The 19,103-nt window shown below is 38.4% G+C and overlaps 2 protein-coding genes across 2 annotated transcripts; both read left to right on the top strand.

The window, feature by feature from the left end:
- Positions 1-5,704: 5,704 nt before the first annotated feature.
- On the top strand, positions 5,705-13,270 carry LOC131768580 (uncharacterized). Its single transcript, XM_066167474.1, has 4 exons — positions 5,705-5,890; positions 10,919-10,984; positions 11,225-11,524; positions 12,590-13,270. The coding sequence occupies exons 1-4, from the start codon at positions 5,741-5,743 to the stop codon at positions 12,668-12,670; spliced, it is 597 nt and encodes a 198-aa protein (XP_066023571.1). The 5' UTR covers positions 5,705-5,740; the 3' UTR covers positions 12,671-13,270.
- Positions 13,271-13,770: 500 nt separating this feature from the next.
- Positions 13,771-17,150, top strand: LOC131768616 (uncharacterized). Its single transcript, XM_059084341.2, has 4 exons — positions 13,771-13,920; positions 14,837-14,899; positions 15,449-15,742; positions 16,978-17,150. Exons 1-4 carry the CDS (start codon positions 13,771-13,773, stop codon positions 17,071-17,073), a joined length of 603 nt encoding a protein of 200 aa, XP_058940324.2. The 3' UTR covers positions 17,074-17,150.
- Positions 17,151-19,103: the final 1,953 nt, after the last annotated feature.

Genomic DNA, 19,103 nt, shown 5'->3' with positions numbered 1-19,103 from the left:
CCATTCACCCTGAAAATCATCTGACCCCCTGAAAAACCTCCGACTACCCCCAGCGATGAAAAATGACGTTGTTTGTCACCTAAGGAGACTTGGGGGATCATAGGGTTTTGTTTGTTTTACAATAACAGCTACCTCATACCCCTTTAAGGCTCTGGACTATTTTTATGATTTCCCCCTTCCCCACCTCTCCATTGGAGGTGGAGGTCATTTTTTACAGTCCCCCTTTATGCGCGATGACTGTTCCCCTCCGTCCTCCGTTTCCCCCTCAAAACCAAGTAACCCCTCCGATAAACCTCCCATCCCTACCCCCCCCCCCCCCACCTTTACGTGATGAATAATGACTACTACCAGAAGTAAAATATTTTTCATGATATCTAATCAGCAGGCAAGCGTTGCTTATCGTCTGGTGGCAGAGGAAGATCTCCCTTTGTTATTCTCGAGTTCAGATCAAGAGGCAGCTTAGATGGTATCATCTCCATACACGGCAGAGGGCGACCTGGTGTAATTTATCGCTTTTTTAACGCCACGATAGCAAATTAATCGTTGCATGGCGTACCTGTAAACTAGTTTTTTAGCTAAGCATACCGACCACGTTAAATACATTGATTGATTGCTTGAAGTAATTTATGTCATTTCGTGGCCGAGATTTTTGCTAGACATCTAATTAACAAGTAACTTCCACGAATGTAGAAATACTGTCATCAACTTCCGACTTCTTTGCGACTTCACTGCATGAAGTGTTGCTGTTTATTTGCTTGTACATATTATTATCTTGAGGGATTAAATCTGAACAGTTCTTACTTACTTTTGTTTTTGTTTGTCGTTAATTTTCGGGATCCCATATTCGGTATCCAATTTTCGCCTGGTCCAACATGGCAAACGTCCAATTCTGCCATGCGTGCGTTCAAACGAACAGTTTATGTCGCGTCTCATTTAGCTCTCTGAGTAATTCGGTTGGGTTGAGTAGCCGAACTAGCCTCCAAAAGCTTCCTTAGAGAACGAATACGACTTACTCAGAGTGCTAAAGGAGACGCGAAAAAAGAGACCGAGTTTATTAGGAGAAGCATAAAAGCCACTCTTTCAGCAGATAAGGCCATTGAAATACTTGAAAAGATCAGAGTTAATACCCAAAGAATATTTAACACCACTAAAGATCGACAACAACGCAAGTTTCTGAAACTTGCCCGAGCGAAACAAGCTTCCGCTGTTTCTTATATTGACCAAACACCTCAAGTCGATAAAAACAAATGGGTGATTAATTTATCTTCACGCCCTCTCAGCGATACTGAGGTATCGTTACTAAAGAAAGGCTTGAATTTCGCACTAATTCCATCTAACATCCCAGTCACGGAAATAGTCGCCAAAGTCGAGTCCACAATAAGAACGCTTGACTCAGAGCAAGCAGACACTGTAAGACGAACTGTAAACGTTATCCTTAAACAGGCCAAACCACCCAAGCCTAACATCACGAAGGATATGTAGGAAGCCCTTAAAAATCTAAAACAAGACGACACTATCACTGTTCTGCCAGCGGACAAAGGCCGCGCTAGTATGGTCCAAGACACAAATACCTACCATGACAAAATGAAAACCTTAATTGAAAGGGGTCCGTACCGACTCCTTAACAAAGACCCCAACAGACCAGCTAAGCCGTGAACTCCCTTGGCAAAGGGGGAGGGGGTTCCAATCATACATCACGCTGAATTTTGTTATTAAATCACGCATCACAAAGAATTTTTTTAACCAATCACGCGTCACGTGAAAAGGAGTAACTACGCCAAGCTAATACTGTAAGATTTTCAATCTATCGGATATATTATCAAAAATTGCATCCAACGTTTTTTATTCTGGAATGAATTACTTTTCACTTGTCATATTGCTTTTTGTCAAACAATTAAAGACGACTTACTTGCTCCGAGAACGTTTACTCGGGCTTCGTATCGCAATATCAAATCGTACTTTTCAAGTATTGAACAAAGTAAAAACAAATTAAGGAATCAGGAAATTTAACACAAGAGTTAAGCCTACGTATTTATTATTTAAGTATTCAATCCTCTTCATCCAGTAGCTTATTGTTGCCTCACCTTCGAACTTCTTTCCGCGAAGATTTTTTTATTTTTTCAATTCAACATCTGAGATGTTCGTCTGGGAAACATAGACATCATAGTTTGTTGTTTAATAAGTCAGTAGTCGTAGTTTTGGCACTGTTTTCGTAGTTTGAACTCATATTTGGCTCATTAGTTATCTTGCGAGAACTAGTATGAACTTTGCTAATTTGGCTATCTTTCAACTTGCGGCCACTCGTGGCTCCAGGAGTCTTGCGTACGAATTGATTGAATTGACGTCAACTCCACCTTTACGATGCTTTGATACAAGGGCAACAGTTAAGTCAAAGCTTTGCCCAGTTCCCTCCTGTACGGCACTGTCTTTATGTCAGTAAAGGATATAACGTGGCTGTTGAATTTGTTTTGATCTTTATGGCGACCTTGGAAGAATTTGTATACCGCTAACTGGTACACAAAATGTTTCCTTGTGTACTGGCTCATTGCTTGCTTTACCATCTCCTCGGACGGCATAAATTTACCCTTTCAGTTACCCTTTCAGCTGTTTGGGTCGTTTGGGTCGACGTTCTTTTGGATCCTTCATTCGATAGATTTGGATACTTTCTAGTCTTTCTGGATACGATGTGACGCACCATCACGACCTGGCGGTCGACAAAAATAACACTGAAGGTCACTGTCCTGGTGCAAATGTTAACTATATCAACTTCACGATTGTTTGGACCTACCACGCAGATCAAAGTCATCAAAGGTCAGTCAAAGGTCAGCAAAGGACGGAAAAGACCAGAAAACAGTGTCACGGCTGCGACGGTTTATTAATTCTTGTTAAGACTCTATTTACTTTAAATGATTGGTATCCTTCTGTGTCAGAGAGTATTCACTTATCACGGAAATCCAATTAGTTAGTCTTGTAAATCACGTGTCAAGCGCTTGTAAAATAGCAAATCACGCATCATGTTGTAATGACCGGTCCCGCGTCACGCAGATAATTTGGGTTCAGTCACGTGTCACCCTGCAAATTTTGGGGCCATCACGTGTCATGAAAAAACGCGAAACGAAATGGAAATCTATCAGAAACTATCTACAAGAAGATCAAACCTAGGCACAAAGAGCCACCTGGGATCTACGGCTTACCTAAGATACACAAGCCCAACACACCGTTAAGACCAATTGCATTATGTATTAACACCTTTGCTTACGATTTTTCGGCATACCTAGCCAATATCCTGTCCCCCTTGACGGTAGTTACGATCAAAGTGCTCTGTGAGCAAACTCGTGAATTGACATATGATTTTTTGGATTATGTTTAAAGTTATCTGGTTTAGGGAATTTTGTGGTTGATTGTCACATCTAGAGTACGAGCAGTAGTTCAGTGTTCGCTAATGTAGCAAAGAAATAAAGTAACTTTGGGATAAGAAGGCATTACAATTGAAATGATCATGCTATTGCATTTGACAAGGGTGGATGATGTCGTGTTTTAAACGTACATCATTTTTGTTTCTGGTTCAAAAGAAAAGGTTGGAAGTAAATGTGGGTGAAAAGGGAAATATACTGTCTATCATTGTAAATATTAGAAAATCAAGGCAATACTGTCTTAATGAAAACATTAACGATTCCTTCTTTATCAAATGAGACAAACGGGAACGAGTTTTGAGTGATATAACATAGCCAAGACTGCCACCGTCATTTTGGATCTCCGCCTGGGTAGATTTTAGTCACGTGCTAAGCAACGTGTAATCAATAACAAGATAGAATTTCATTTCAGGCCTATTTGTCAATTTTGTGGTGTATATCTTTCGCATTTTAGTACGTAATATGTATTTTGAATCTTAAAATTGTCTTGAAACTTAAAAGAAAATTGCGCTTTAAAAATTCACTGCAAATTAGTAGCTAAAATTGTTTGTTTAGGTGTTATTTGATTTTCGTGTTAACTTGTAATTTCGTCAGTCGCCGGCATCTTTCGTTGCTTCAGACAAGAAAAACACAGGATACGAAACGTAATGAATGATTTTGTCCTCAATCTCACGCCATAACAGAAAAAGCTTTTGAACATCTGTGAACTCCGAGCGCTTCGTAGTAAGTGATATTTTCAATAAATCTTCGAATTGTCTTCAAGTCCAAGGATTGTAAATTACAATTTTATGAAAAACGAGGGTTGTTCTGTTATTTAAGTGTGAATCCTTGCATGCCTGCCAGTCGCTGGCGCCGCTTGTTGAAACTAAAACGAAAAAAAAAACTCTTTTAAGATTATCATTGGCTTCTTTTTCACCCCACCACTATTTTTAGCAACAAAGGTCGCCATTTCGTTTGTTTACTGCTCGCCAAAAACTATCAAATGCACTCAAAAGACTAAAATGAAAAAAAAGTTTACAGGAATCGACCAATCGAGCGAGCGAGCGAGTGCCATTCCCCACATCGTATCTACAACTCACGAGTTAAAAACGAAGTCCCCGAAAACGAAGACCTAAGACCCCCTACGAACCGAAAACGAAGTCCCATTACGAAAACGAAGACCCCCCACGAAAACGATGACCCATCACGAAAACGAAGACCCATCACGAAAACAAAGACATATTACTTAAACAAGTTCAAAAGAGGCTGGTATTATCTTTGTGGACAAAGATTATGTTCATGAGGCACACTACGAAAACGAAGATCCTAACGGAAATCTTTAATTCTGAATTTGGCACGTCTGTAATTTATATTATACGGAATATTTCAACAGTAGAGCCCCATGGAGCCTTCAATGGGACTGCTTTAAAGCTAAAACGAGATTTAGTAGGAGAGACATGACATGCATGTGGTGGTATATATAGGGGGTCTTCGTTTTCGTAGGGAGTCTTCGTTTTCGTAATGGGTCTTCGTTTTCGTAGGGGTCTTCGTTTTCGTAATGAGTCTTCGTATTCGTAGGGGGGTCTTCGTTTTCATAGGGGGTCTTCGTTTTCGTAGGGGGGTCTTAGGTCTTCGTTTTCGTAACTACCCCACCTTGCCAGGCAAGTCAGACTACTCAGGTATTAATTCTACGCACTCCGTGTCAACCATCAGTCACGAGAAAGTATATGATAACGAGGTCATGGTATCTTTTGACATAGACTCGGTCCATATCATGTGTCGACGGTCGAGCCATGAGCGAAGGTCGGAAATCGAGCAGGCTTTCGAGGTGGTTAGAGGCGGGCAATCGCACTGATTTTTGGCTTGGTTTTTACACGTTTATCGACTTTTAACGTGCTCGAAGCCGGCCCAGACGATCCTGGAGGTTGCACACCTTGTGTTTTTCCTTTGCCTTTGGAGGGGCACAAGTGCAAAGTGGGGAATAACCGTCCCTAAACCCCACAAAGTCACCCAAGACAACACAGGAAAACGAAAGTAACTGAACTTTATTTATATAACTGTCATTAAGCGGATTTTTGGGATGAAATGTTACTAGTTGTGGTATTTATGAAACATTTCTCGGGATCACTTGCGTCTTGCCGAGATCGACCGTTGCAAATTACAAAAAATGTAAGACAACTAGCATATCACATAACTGACGTCACGCGGCCTCAAACCCACAGAATGTCTGTGAGGTCATACGGAGCACGCAAATTCGTAGGGCTATTGACGTCATCAGGCGTATAAATTGTAGTCCGCCTCACGACCTTCTCTATTGTTCCTTTGAGTTTGCCAAGGAATCTTGCGAAATGGCCTCCAACAAACGAGACCTTATAATTATCTCGATCGCTCAGCTTGTAATTGCAGGTATCCTCTTCGTTCTCGGAATGGTAGACCATTTTGAAGTTCGCTTCATGTATGCCAGTCTCATATTGATGCCAATTTGGATTGCCCTTCTTGTAAGTACTGTACATTACATTTTCTCAAAAGAGTGCAAATACAAAGTACTGTCTAAATTTACATTTTCTAGCAGAGGGTTTAGATCAAGAAAACATGCAAAGATATTCAATCTTGCAGTTTGAAATAAGTATCTGGTCGTTACGGTGTTCTAATTTCGTTATTTTGGACAGGATTTTCTTCGAAGCTTAAAGTAAAATCCTGTTCAAATCCCCCATACTGCAGATGTCGGGTGAACTGTATTACGTAGAATCACATTTCACTGGATAGTCTGAAACCATCAGGATTCATAGCCTTCCACCTGAAAATATCTTGTCTGTAATTCTTTCGATAAGAATACAACTGCATCCTCAAACTGAGTCAGAATATGATGACATTGGAAACGTAGAATACAAAGTTCGCTCTTCAAAAGCGAATCGGTCGTCTGTGACCTGGGAACATTCAACTGTTGTTGTTTTTATTTGTTGAGCGATCGAATAAGTTCGAAAATTGAGAAATATAACGCAGTACTTCGATAACACAGTCTGCATCATTCTAAAGTTATTTTAGGACATCTCTCAGTCTTGCCGCACAGTCAACAAAATAAACAATGCGCAAGATGTTTTACACAAGAGTCGATCAGAAATGCAAATGATTACATTGCCAGACGAACCTCGAATTTCTCTTTTAAGAACGACGTAAGTTTGTATTTTTAGACAGAAGTTTTCGAAAAAAAATCTGTCGATGAGAGTATTTTTGGATTCAATGTGAGGCATTTTCTGAAACGTTAAAGGCCTTGAAAGGTTTTGAACCACCACTTTTGTTTAAATAGCGCCTCTGATTGGTCAGTTATTTTTACCTCGTCACGCTGTCTCAAAATAGCTTCTCTGTATTCTCTGATTAGTTTGGTGAGCTTGTCAAATTCTGTTTGGTATATGGAACCAGATGAATCCATTGATTTAGTAGACTCCGAGGCAGGAAACGCTTATGGATCGGTTTTTGACAAAGAGGAACACGAAAATCCTTGCAAGTATATTCCGAGGAAGGTGAAAATGTTGATCCACCACGTTTTCATTCATACATCAATTTTTTTTCGTTGAAATTTGTCATCCTTGTTAAATAGGACCAAGTGTCATTTGATCATGAAGTTTCCTGCCCGTGGAGAGGAGCTTACGCTCGAAAGAGTGGTCGAGGTTGTTGTCCATGCAAAGCAGCAAATAAAAATTGTAACGCAAACTGTCAGTGTCGCTGACGTTCCCGCAATGAAGTGACTAAACATCCGGTGGCCGGACACAGTCTTTGAATAATTAAACGTCCGGCAGTCCGATATTTTTCCATATTTCTCTTCGAATTCCAAATTATTTATACGAAAATGTTCTACCTTTATTTACAATCCTCAAGCGCTTCCAGGCAGCCAAAAATTTCGAAGTTGATGTTTTTCGCCAACCCTGTGTGTAGAGTCCAAAGCCATCCAAGTGCTTGACACTTAAAAAAGCTTTTCAATGACACGACCAGACACGGTCCTCAAATAACTTCATATTTCTATATTTCTTTTCAAAACATACCAATTTTCCTTGGAAAATATTCTGCCTTCATTTAAAATCCTCAAACGCTTCTAGAAAGTGAAAAAATTCGAACGTTGTCCGTTTCGCCGACCCAGAACACAGAGTACGAAGAGATCCAAGCGTGACACTTACAAAATTTTCTTCGAACACTACCGGACACGGTCTTCGAATAACTAAGCCTCCGGCAGTCTGATATTTTTCCATATTTATCTTTGAAAAATACCAATTTGTATTAGAAATTATTTTATCTTTATTTAGAATCCTCAAGTGCTTCTAGAAAGTGAAAAAAAAAATTCGAACGTTGTCCTTTCACCGACCTCGCTGTACACAGGTACGTACAGATCTAAGCGTGACACTTAAAAAAAAATTTCGGATTTTACCAAACAAAATTCAAAATACTGTAAGGAAACTGTAAAATGACGAACGGCGAATGTATTTACCGTAAAACAGACGACTGTATGTCCAGGATGGCTCTCGAGAAAGATGATTTTAGAACGTTTTTAGCGGTCAGCATTAGATTCCATCCACCAAAACCACCTTGGTCGAGAGGGACTGGGATGGAATGATGGACAACTCATGACTTGTTATACTAAATGAAAATTACGAAGCTACGACAACATCCCGACTTATCCCGATGACCTAAGTGTATTATTTGTTTGGGAAATTGCGTCAAAACTTTTTACTCAAGAAATGGTAAGTATTAATGTATTGTTCGATTGTAGTATTATAAAACATTTTACGCAATTTTATGCAGATATTTCACGTATTTAGAAGGTGCTCAGATGTTACGTAGTTTTGGTGGATGTCATTAGGGAACATCCACCAAAACTTTGACCAAAACCATCAAAAATATATTTTTTAAATTTTATCTAAAGCCACTGTTAGATGTTCAGGGAGACAAAAGATTTATACCACTAATTAGCAGTTAGTGCTCTGGCTAATTATTTTTTATGGCGCACAATTGCTGACCGACCAAACGTTCATAATGATTATCATAACTCATAACACATAGAATAAAGTGGTTTTGGTGGATGTTTCTCTCCATCCACCAAAACCACCATAGCAATTTCTGCTACTTCCTTACAGAAGACTGATGCGACCTGCTATTTGGAGTACATAACCACAATCTATTTCTTTGTATGTAGAGATATTTTGCAAAGTTCTTGAGTCAGCGCCTTTTATTATTGAAACCGTAATCATAACATGGTGCACAATATAGAATACAAAAGGTTCTGGTGTGGCAATCATGTAATCTTGAAACAGGAGAGTTTTTAACTGACTTAAACTGACTTAAACAGACATTTGCATCAAAATTCCAGGTCCAGAAATTTCTCCCACTATTTCCGCTAAAATCATAACCTTTAAGTACAACAAATCAGCACATCAGTAATTGTTATCAGGGGTCTGAAAATCCTATAAATCTTTCACATTTATTTCAAGTAACCTTTAATTTCACATGGATGAATAAGTATACACTCAAGATGCAGAATGTCTTACATTTTACAAATTATTTCCCTTTTTATGGATAGACAGTGAAAGGCCTTTGCCACATTGGTGAATCAAACCATTGTATACCACGCATTTTGTGATAATTGTTTGTTTTTGCTCACAATATCCAGAAAAATGGAGGGGATAAATTTAAATAGCAAATTCTATTAATGGTTAAAATTAAATAACATTGGAAGATCAAATTAACTTTGTACTGTTTAAAATTCAGTTTTGGTTTCTAGCTTATTCCAGCCTCTTAATATTCAAAAGCATTCCTTGTCATTTTGTGTTCTTTTGTGTGACATAACTTGAAAAAGAAACACAGAGAAAGGAAACCACAAAGGATTAAACTTGAAGCTAAAGCAAAGTTTAAGTTGAGCCATAGCTGATCCAAATACTGAGTACTTTATATTGTAACCCATTTAGCAGTAAAGTTTATCTATATGTCTGCCAGCTTGTCACAAGTCTTACCCCTCTCCTTCAAAAGTCTCTATAATAAATTTTTCTTTGTGGTCCCTAATTGATGATAAGAATATTACAGCTCCTCAATTTCCCTCTCTCAAGACAAGGTTACTCTAAATTTAACAAAGTAATGGACTTGATAAAACTCAAACTATAACTCCGTCTGCTGGCTGCTACTTGCAACCTTAATTTCTTGATATCAGTATACAATAATCAATATGTTATAAATAAGAACCCTAATGCTTAATTTTGCAGTGATCACTTTCCTCCTTTTCATTTGCAGACCAGACTGGAACCTCTATAGGTGTGTTTGCTTGTTTTGAGTGGAGATGGAAGAAAAGGAGTCATGCTGCATGTCTGATTTATTAAACCGGATTTGTTCTGTTTATACATGGGTAGAACTACCTTGTTCTCTGAAAAAAATAAAATTTCTCACATTTTTATCTGTGCTTTGCAGTCAAACTTCCTTGTGTCTTGGACAAGAAATCTTATTTTCTTGAAAACAAAATCTTTGTTTCCGGCCTTCTGTAATAGGTAAATATAACAGTGTAAGATGAGTGACAGTGTATTTCTCAAGTTATTTTTTGGAATGTGACAAAACGGAAGTGTCATAGCGTGATAAGGAGCCAACATATGATTGCTTGATAGAAAGCAAAAAATGCAGAATTGCATATATTTTCTCCTTTGTCAGCAGCATATGTTAGTGAAAAGTTCTTATAATTGTTAACTTCTTAACCATCTTAAATTTAGCCAAGATTGAACTGTTATCACGTTTGTCATTAAAGTATTCAGAGATCAATGTCATATAACCCATTCATGTATTTTTAGCAAGCCATAGTTGACAGTAACACAAAGGTTGAGGATAAAAAGAAATTATTATATACAGTACTTCTTCTGCATCTTTTCGTTTCGTTTTCTCTCCAGCTGTTCTATCTATGCCGTGCTGGCAATTGAACACTTTCCTTCCCAATATTAGGAAAGGCACACAAGTAAAAAACGAATTTTTGCTCCTTAAATATCTCATGCTTCTTCCACGAGTATTTTGTCGACCTGGGCGGGTTACCTCACCTACCTGGGGTTCCCCACCTCCATGTAAACATGCCCTTATTATAATAAGCAATCTGTGCGAAATAAATGAGTTATCACACAAGTGTTTTGAAGAACATCTATAGTGGATCTTATCATCTCTGTTTTTTCCTGCTTAAAGTTTTAAAACTATACCGGAAGCCTTAAAAGTTATCGTATTACACGCACTTTCCTATAACCCGCATCAACAACTGTTTGTGGAAAAATTAACAGAATACCCACAGGTGTCGGCCGGAAACTACGGTATTACTAATTTACAATTTCACGACGTTCAGTCGAAATGTGCTTTATCATTTCTTTGCTCTTGTCAATGAATTGATGTCCTTCAGGGACTTACCAGCTGAAATATAAAAGTAAGTACCTTCTCAAAAGTGACCATATTGAAATCATCTCCGATATTAATCGTATACATTCTATGACTATTAATCGAGCAATTTAATGTTTTTTTAGGTCATACCCATCGGCATCATGGGATTGGTTTTAGCCGTGAACAGATCCAGACCCTCCTCTGCTTTGGTGAGAATTAAAATACCACAATACTCTTAAATGTCGGTCCATGTAGTAAGTAACGTGTGTTTGACTGAATTTTGTTGTTGTTTTCTTTGCTTCTTCTTAAAAATGTTCCCACCGAGTGTGCCTTTTAAAGAATATTATGGCGTTTGACCGAGAACTTTGTACCTCTAAAATCTTAACATTTAAAACACAAGTGATTTTACGCCTTGAAAACTTAGCTTCCCGTGCCATTCATTGTTGCAGATGAGCGGCCTGAGGTCAGTGAGCATTGCATGTGCCGCTCTATCAGTACTAACCATATATACCTATGCGATGGCACTGAACAACATATTGTTCTTCAAATACTGGAAAGCACAAACTGGTAATGACCAGGAATTTAGATGGTTCGTTGATAAAGACGTAGAAATCGAGTTCCAGAAAGAGGAAAAAACCATGATAGCTGTACATGTCTTGATTATCATGTGTTCCATCCTCGAAATTATACTTGCTATAGCAAGTGTTCGGACCGCAAAGGCCATGGCTAAGGAGCCACAGGATACTCAGGTTTGTGAAGTTACACCCTGTGCAGTTAATAAATTTGATATAACAACGACAAGAGAACGTCTATCATCCGAAAGGACGACATCCCAAACTTCAGTAATGCATCCTGTTCTTTGCCAGCATTTATTTTAGAAGGAGAAAATAAGGGAACATTACGTACCCTTGATGTCATCTTTAGAAAGATCATTAAAATACTAGTGCAATTTATTTGTTTGCCAAATGCGAAATTTTTTCAATTCAGAATTGCATTACTTTGAGAGGATTTTAGTGATCAATCATTATTTGTCACCTGGGGGGACTTTGGGGACTGGAGGGTTTCTTATTTTTTATAATAATCTTCTTCTCACTCCCCCCTAAGGCTCTGGAGTATTTTTTCATGATCCCTACCTCCCCTTATTTGCCGTCAATAGTCTACTTCCCCTCCCTCCCTATATTCTCTGTTAACGACCTGTGATCCCTCTCTATTCCCTGAAAACCATGTGATCTCCAGAGGGTTTCGTAATTTTGTAATTTCTTTGTTTGGCAAATACAAAATTTTTCAATTCAGAACTGCATTACTTTAAGAGGATTTTAGGAATCAGTCATTGTATGTCACCTAAGGAGACTTTGGGGACTGGAGGGTTTTGTAAATTTTAAAATTAAATTTACCTCATTCCCCCCTAAAACTCTGAAGTATTTTTACGACCACCAAATTAAAGATCAATTTATACAGTCCCCTTGAGTATAACTTAATTTTTAAATTATATTCTTGGGTATTTTGTAATTGATTCTAGCCATAAAATGTATTATTTACCTGTTATTCCTTCTCCTTTTTAACTTACATGCATTTTAAATATTGTAGTTAGACATTGTAACCGAAAAGCCCAAGTTGGGAGTTACATGAAACAATAAACATGTATGTTCTACTTTATTAGCGACGACTGAACCCCCCCCCCTCCGTTTCCCCTCAAAACCAAGTAATCCCTCCGAAACTCTCCCACCCCTACCCACCCCTTACCCCCCCCCCCCAACACGTGATGAATAGTGACTATTACCTTATGTAAAATATTTTTCATCATATCTAATCAGCAGGCAAGCGTTGCCTATCGTCAAGTGGCAGTGGATGGTGTCCCTCTGTTGTTCTCGAGTTCAGATCAAGAGGCAGCTTAAATGGTATCAGTTCCATACACTGCTGTACAGAGGGCGACCAGATGTAATCCATTGCTTTTTTAACGCCATGATAGTAAATTAATTGTTAAAACCAAAAAACCGAGAATGTTATTAGAAATAGTTTTAGTAGTATAATATAAGTAGTATTTGGATTTTTATATTTTTATATTAGTTAGTTTTTAATCTTAACTTATTTTAAATTTATACACCTTCAAAAGGCTTAAGTTTTTTTCTCCATTTTTGCTATTTTTTTCTTATTGCGTGGTGTACCTGTAAACTAGAGCATACCGACCACGTTAAATGCATTGGTTGATTGATTGATTGATTGATTAATTAAAATAATTTATGTCTTTTCGTGGCCGAAATGTTTGCTAGATATCTTAAGATCAAAATGTACCCGGAAGCTTGAAGAAAGCGTAAAATATAATTAACGAGCAACCTCCACGAATGTAGAAATGTTGTCATCAGATTTCGACTTTAACGCCCCACCCTCCTTCCCAATCCGCCTCCGTCGTTTCGGATCTTTCTCTTTCTCTTTCTCAATCTCTTATCACTACTCGTGTTGAATCTTGGGAAGATAATACCCTTTACACCCCCATCATCATCATACATATTCTCCATGCTGTTCTCTTTACATTTCCTATGGTACTAACAAAGAGAATTTCTTTTACAATAAAGATAATTTGAGATTATTCCGTTATTCTCGTTGCCTAACTGTTTGATGCTGCGAGGAAAAATAGATAGAGAGACAAAGTAATAACTAGTTTGACCCTCAAATTGAGGGCTCAAAAAGTTGTCACATAGTGCAAGAGATAATATTTAAAAAAAGCCTTATAAATCTTACTCGATTTGGTTTAACATTTTCTTTCCCAAGCTCAAGGGAGTGTTTCTAAATGAATATTTGCTGATTCACTGTAGCTCGCTGTCGGTAATTCTAAAATATCTAAGCATTTAAATGACTAAACATGATCTCGTTCTCAAAGCCATCATTGTCCCAGACCTGCAATCGTTGCGACAAGTCTGGGATCGAGATATTGTTCATGTTTCACTAATCAGTTTTAGCTTATGATTAAACGTCACGGAAATGTATTACACTAAACATGGCGTTGAGTCGGCTAGAATTGAAAATCATTTCGATTATTCAGCTGGTAATGTCAATTTTCCTTTATGCACTCGGCATCGTGGATCATTTTAAAGTACGTTACACATACCTCAGCCATTTGTTGATGCCATGCTGGATAGCAGCTCTGGTAACTACACTTGCCCAAGACATCGAACTACGGGTGTTTCATATGAATTTCTCATATCATAATAAGTTATGATATGAGAAATTCGAAGTTCATGGCGAAGATATAAAACTCTTTTTGCTGGTGCTTCTCTTCGTTTCAATAATCCGACTACTGCGACTTAATTTCACACAACCATCACAGCTACCTTTCATAAGGGAATGTAGGTTGATAATGGCGCTCAATATCAGAGAGCTAACGATTAGTGCTACAAGGTATGGTTTTCATAAAGCGAATACAAATATTTTTACGGCTGCGAAAGTAAGATAGGGAAGCGAAATCTGTTCTTATAAGAAAAGTCAAAGTTGAGACTACAGAAGTAAGGTAGAATTGTTTATATTGCCGCAGAGGAATTAATTTTACAAGCGGATAGGTCGTGATACCATACAAAATCGGTCGACTGTTCCAAGAATTGCACTACAAATGGGCCATTTTTTCGTATTTCTGTTTAGAAGGCCAAATTTTTTTGAGAATGGGACTTCTTCTAAACAATGGAAACCCTTGCTAGACTTAAAGAATACCTTTCCATTGTTTTCAAACGCCTTATGATCGACTTCCGCTCTCATGGTCGACCCAATTGGACTTTGATCTGATATCGTCTGACTATATAAAGCACGACAATAGTCTTAAACAAGATATTTAATTCATTCGCACCAAGACGAAATGTTAAGATGAGTTCAGTTCAGGCACTCAAACGATTCCGAGTTCAATTAGGAACACAGTAAATAAGCAAGAGTAGCTTAACATGCAGAGTTGCCATTTGTACACTGAATTATAATTCTTTGGTGTCTTGTGTTACCTGAAAACTGCATTTTTATGACTCTTTTTCAGGCATTTTACTTGATTTCAAAAACCTAAATTTTGCTTCTTACTTGGATAGGTATTGCCAACGGGCATTATGGGATTTATTCTGGCAATCATGTCCAGACGCTCCCCGATTCCGGTGAGAATGATTACGAACGTATATGTTATTAGATTATTTATGCGAAGAGAAAATAACATCTTACTTTATTCTGCGTGACATTTAAAACAGTCATTCACCAACGTGAAAGGAAATTTCCAGCACGTAAGGTTACTTTCCATCTTCAGAGGCCGAAAAAAACGTTTTTCCTTCCTTCCAATGAGAAAAAAGTTTTGAAATCTTTAAAGGCACCCGAGTTGTTTAGATAAATGTATTTTCAAATAAAAATTATTAAATCAGGAGGGTGTAATAATCTCGTACCTAAGCAAGTCCCCTGGGGAAATTTTCGCGGCAACCGCTCGTCTTGGGGCTCGTTTTTCAAGTTATTTGCATATTTTGTTTGCATCGCACACTTCACAGCAGAATGGTACTCTTTCTCTCTTATTTGGGCCTTTTTCTCTCTGTTTATTTTTTTTTCTTATTTTTTTTTATACTGGACTTTCTTCCGCTTTTGATTTTTCTGTGACCAAAGATTTTTCCATTAGCAAAGAGCATCCAAGTTTATATTTGAAGCTCAGAAAATGATTGCAGATAAATTGGCTCACTTCAATTAGTATTGCCTCTGTTGTGGTTTCTGCGGTGGTACTTGAAGCGTATTCGTGGGCTCTGAAATTTTTATTGGGTTTCAAGTACTACAAATACGATAATACAGAGAGTTTTCGCTACTTTTGGGCTAAAGACGCAAAAATCAAGTTTGAAGACCAGGAAAACACCATGATAGCCATACATGCCTTGATTGTCATATTTACCATCTGTGAGATCATTCTCGCCGTGGCAACTGCTCGGAGCGGTGAAACTGGGCGTCAGTCGCCGCAGGAAAATCAGGTATGTTGCACTACTCAGAAAAGAGTTATTAACCTTTTACACCTTAACATCAGAATACATTTTCTCCGTGACATTCTCTATGCATTTCCTATGATATTGACAAAGAGAATTTGTTAAACGATTAAGAGCCTCTTTAGTTGCTGATCATTTCCTTTATTCTCATGACCTCAATGTTTGTTTTAGGGATGATACTGATAGGAGAAAATAGTTATCAATCAGTCTTAAGGGTTAAAGGGTTAATCGAATAGGGTACTGAAGTCTAAAAGTAAGGGCTCTCACTTCATCTCCCCTTTATCATCCTTTGCTTTCGCACGACTTACTTCGACTACCTACGTCTCACCTTACCTCCCTTCTCCATTGCCTCTTTCTCTGTCTTTCCCCCCCTCCCCCACCTCACCTTCCACTCTTTCTCTCTTTATTCCTCCCTCTCTTTTTCTCTCTCCTGTTTCCTCTCCCTTCTCTCTCCTTCCTTTCCATCTCTCTCCAGTCCTCCCTCCCTTTTTTCCTCCTCCCATACCTCCTTCTTTACCTCCCTTCCTTCATTTCTACCTCTATTCTCTTCAACCTCTTCTTCTATCCCTCTTCCCTCCATTCCCTTTTTTTCTTACCAAACTTCTCCCTCCTTCTCTCTCCTCCGTTTCTTTCTTCCATCAATTCTTCTTCTCCTCCACCTTCTCTTTCAATCCTCCCTTCCTTCGTCTATATGTCCTTCTCTTTCTCCTTCTGTCTTTCCTCCTTCCCTTCATTTCCCTCCCTCTTCTTCCCTGTCTATCTTTCTGACCTTCCTTTCTTTTAAGCCTGTCCCGATCGTGCCCGTAAAATGCTAGAAGGTTGCTCTCTGAACGCCAAAAAGTAGCTAAAAAATTGACAAAAGCTCAAAAAGTTGCCACCTAATGTTTAAAAAGTGGCCACCTAAATTTCTTGGTATTTTTATACAAACGTTAATTGGAAGCTATATTTTTCGATCTGCGCAGTAATAAACTTGGTTTTAAAGAGCTGCTCGCGAAAAAAGGCGGCCTCTAACCATCCAATTCTGAACGGTGGTAACAACTGTTTGGATTTTTGGCACTTTTTCAGCAACGTTTTCGTTGTGTTGTCCAGCAAGCAACTTTCAAGCATTTTACAAGCACATCTTCCCTTCTTTCCTCTGATCCAATTTCTCTCCTGTTCTTTCTACTTCACCTTTTCCTTCTTCTTCTCTTTATGCAACTTGATGTTTCTATTCTCTGTTTTAGTCTAACTATCCGTATCATCATATCGAAAGTGGACAAGTACCGATCCAACTGCAGGCTTTTCCAACACAAGCTATGATGACCATTCCGATCTCTTGAGTCGACTATAGGAATGGTGGCCTCCAGCAGCGCATGTAGCCACTGAATGTTCGTTTGTTTGTTCAGTGGCGCTTTTTTTAAAAATATCATATTGAGCTGAAAAGCAATAGTATGAGTGTATAACCAACGATGAAGGTGCCATCTCGTGCCAACAACTTACGCAACGTGACTGTAACGTAACGCAAATGAATAGTATTCTAACAAGGCTTCAGAAGCCATTATGTAGTAGAAATACAGAAGTATATAACATATCATAGAGAGCCAAAAGAAAGGTCAGCAATAATAATTGCTTAGGGTTAGACCCACCCCTCAGCCCAGTTGTTTTTGTAGTTTTAACTTCAACCGAGGATTTGCTTTCTTTGATATATGAATGACACTTGCGGGTCAGGAAGAACTAACCTACAGACGGATTTAAGGTCAGCATAGCCTACCTCGTTTTATAACATAGCTAGCAGAGCCGTGCCATCAAATTCAGTATACGTAAGCGCGCTCAAAATCCTGATAGTGCACGCTGATAGCGTGAGCAAATCGCTTGGCCAGAATTTTTTTTTTCGCGCGAGCGGCCATTGTTAGCGCGGGGAAAAATAATATATTTCGCTACAATAATGGATACAAACGGAAACTCCGCCCACCAGTCCCAAAACGAAGCCACCTTTTTCCTTGGGCTAGAGTTCTTAAATGAGGCAGAAAAAGAGAAAAATAACGGAAAAGGAGTCTCGGCATCAGTGCCGTCACTAAATTTGGATCAAATTTTAGCCACTCTTGTTAACATTTACTGTCATACTGTTTTCAGTGTTTACTCAAACCGTTTTGCAACGATCTATTTTCGGTAATCGATGTACTTTTTGAAGCATTTTGACTTATTTTGACTCTTTGCTCAAATTTTGTGCGAACTGTACGTTTTCTCACAGAAACTGAAAATGTGGCGTGTTGTAAATTAACCAATAAAAACGCACGTTTTCTTCTTTGTAGTCGTTTTCTTTTTTGTAGTCAAGAGAATTTTGTATTTAATCAGGAAATAATTGTTAAATAAAAGTGCCATTCTTGAGCGTGATTTCTTTTTTAAAAATAAAGAATTATTTTTTTTAATGCAGTAAAATAAAACTTGAGCTTTCAAAAGAAAATTTGAAATAAAACCAATTCCTATTTGGTTAATATTTCGGCTTACCGCGAACAATCACTTCTGATATTGTTGTCCGTTTTTCGCGTCGGATTTGATGCACAATTCCACCGGCTATGTTATGAAACAATTGGTTAATGCTTTTAGCTGTGTATTATCGAGTTATGGAGCACGTGGGAAGTTTGGAGAGCACCTAAGAAGCTAGATCCTTGTGATTTCAAATCGAACTCGCGCTGCGCGCTTGTTCGATTTTGAAATCACGCGTATGATTTCAGCCCAAATTGCACTCTACTCTGTTCAATTACCATTATAAACACTCGAAGAGAAATTCCATATCTACGCGTGCCCATGTATTATTCTCTATTAAACTGTGGTATTTTACAAGGATTTCCAGCCCCAAGAAAAAACCGTAACAACACAGGTGAGAAATTGCGACGATTTTTTACGTGTGAGATATTTTTCAAAGGCTTACCAAGCCTTGAAAAACTGCCCGTCAGGCGGGTGCAAGTCGTAGTCTTTATGATTTACAAAATTTATTTGACTCTCTTTGTCGTGTTTATTTCGTGTTATGGTTCACTGGTTCGGTCGCTTGTCCCGCAAGAACCTCCTTCCGGCTTGTAAACATTGTGTCGCGAATAATCAAGCTTTGACACTCTTTTTCAGTTTGGTATCGCTTAATGGTAGAAACCAGCACACAAAGGCCATCACGCCCTGACTCTGAGCAGCATTCCAAGACCTTTCTTAACTCTGTAAAAACGTAAACTAGTGTAATTGTGCTTCATGAGGCTTCCATTCATTCTCAAACACGTTGAATGTATATGTGCAATTATTCACGGTGGATAGACCAGATACATTTATCTTGAGACCATAATCAACTTGCGCTGTGAAATAGCTACAAAATGTTTTTTAG

The sequence above is a fragment of the Pocillopora verrucosa genome, chromosome 5, assembly GCF_036669915.1.
Source record: "Pocillopora verrucosa isolate sample1 chromosome 5, ASM3666991v2, whole genome shotgun sequence".
Taxonomy (NCBI): Eukaryota; Metazoa; Cnidaria; class Anthozoa; order Scleractinia; family Pocilloporidae; genus Pocillopora; species Pocillopora verrucosa.
This window is presented reverse-complemented; position numbering and strand designations above follow the sequence as displayed.

Bases quoted from the DNA above. Each gene is read 5' to 3' on its own strand.
- LOC131768580 (XM_066167474.1), top strand. From the start codon at position 5,741: ATGGCCTCCAACAAACGAGACCTTATAATTATCTCGATCGCTCAGCTT. The intron at 10,985-11,224 runs GTGAGAATTAAA...TCATTGTTGCAG, and splicing joins CCAGACCCTCCTCTGCTTTG to ATGAGCGGCCTGAGGTCAGT. The intron at 11,525-12,589 runs GTTTGTGAAGTT...ATATCTAATCAG, and splicing joins AGGAGCCACAGGATACTCAG to CAGGCAAGCGTTGCCTATCG.
- LOC131768616 (XM_059084341.2), top strand. From the start codon at position 13,771: ATGGCGTTGAGTCGGCTAGAATTGAAAATCATTTCGATTATTCAGCTG. The intron at 13,921-14,836 runs GTAACTACACTT...TTACTTGGATAG, and splicing joins CATGCTGGATAGCAGCTCTG to GTATTGCCAACGGGCATTAT. The intron at 14,900-15,448 runs GTGAGAATGATT...AAATGATTGCAG, and splicing joins CCAGACGCTCCCCGATTCCG to ATAAATTGGCTCACTTCAAT.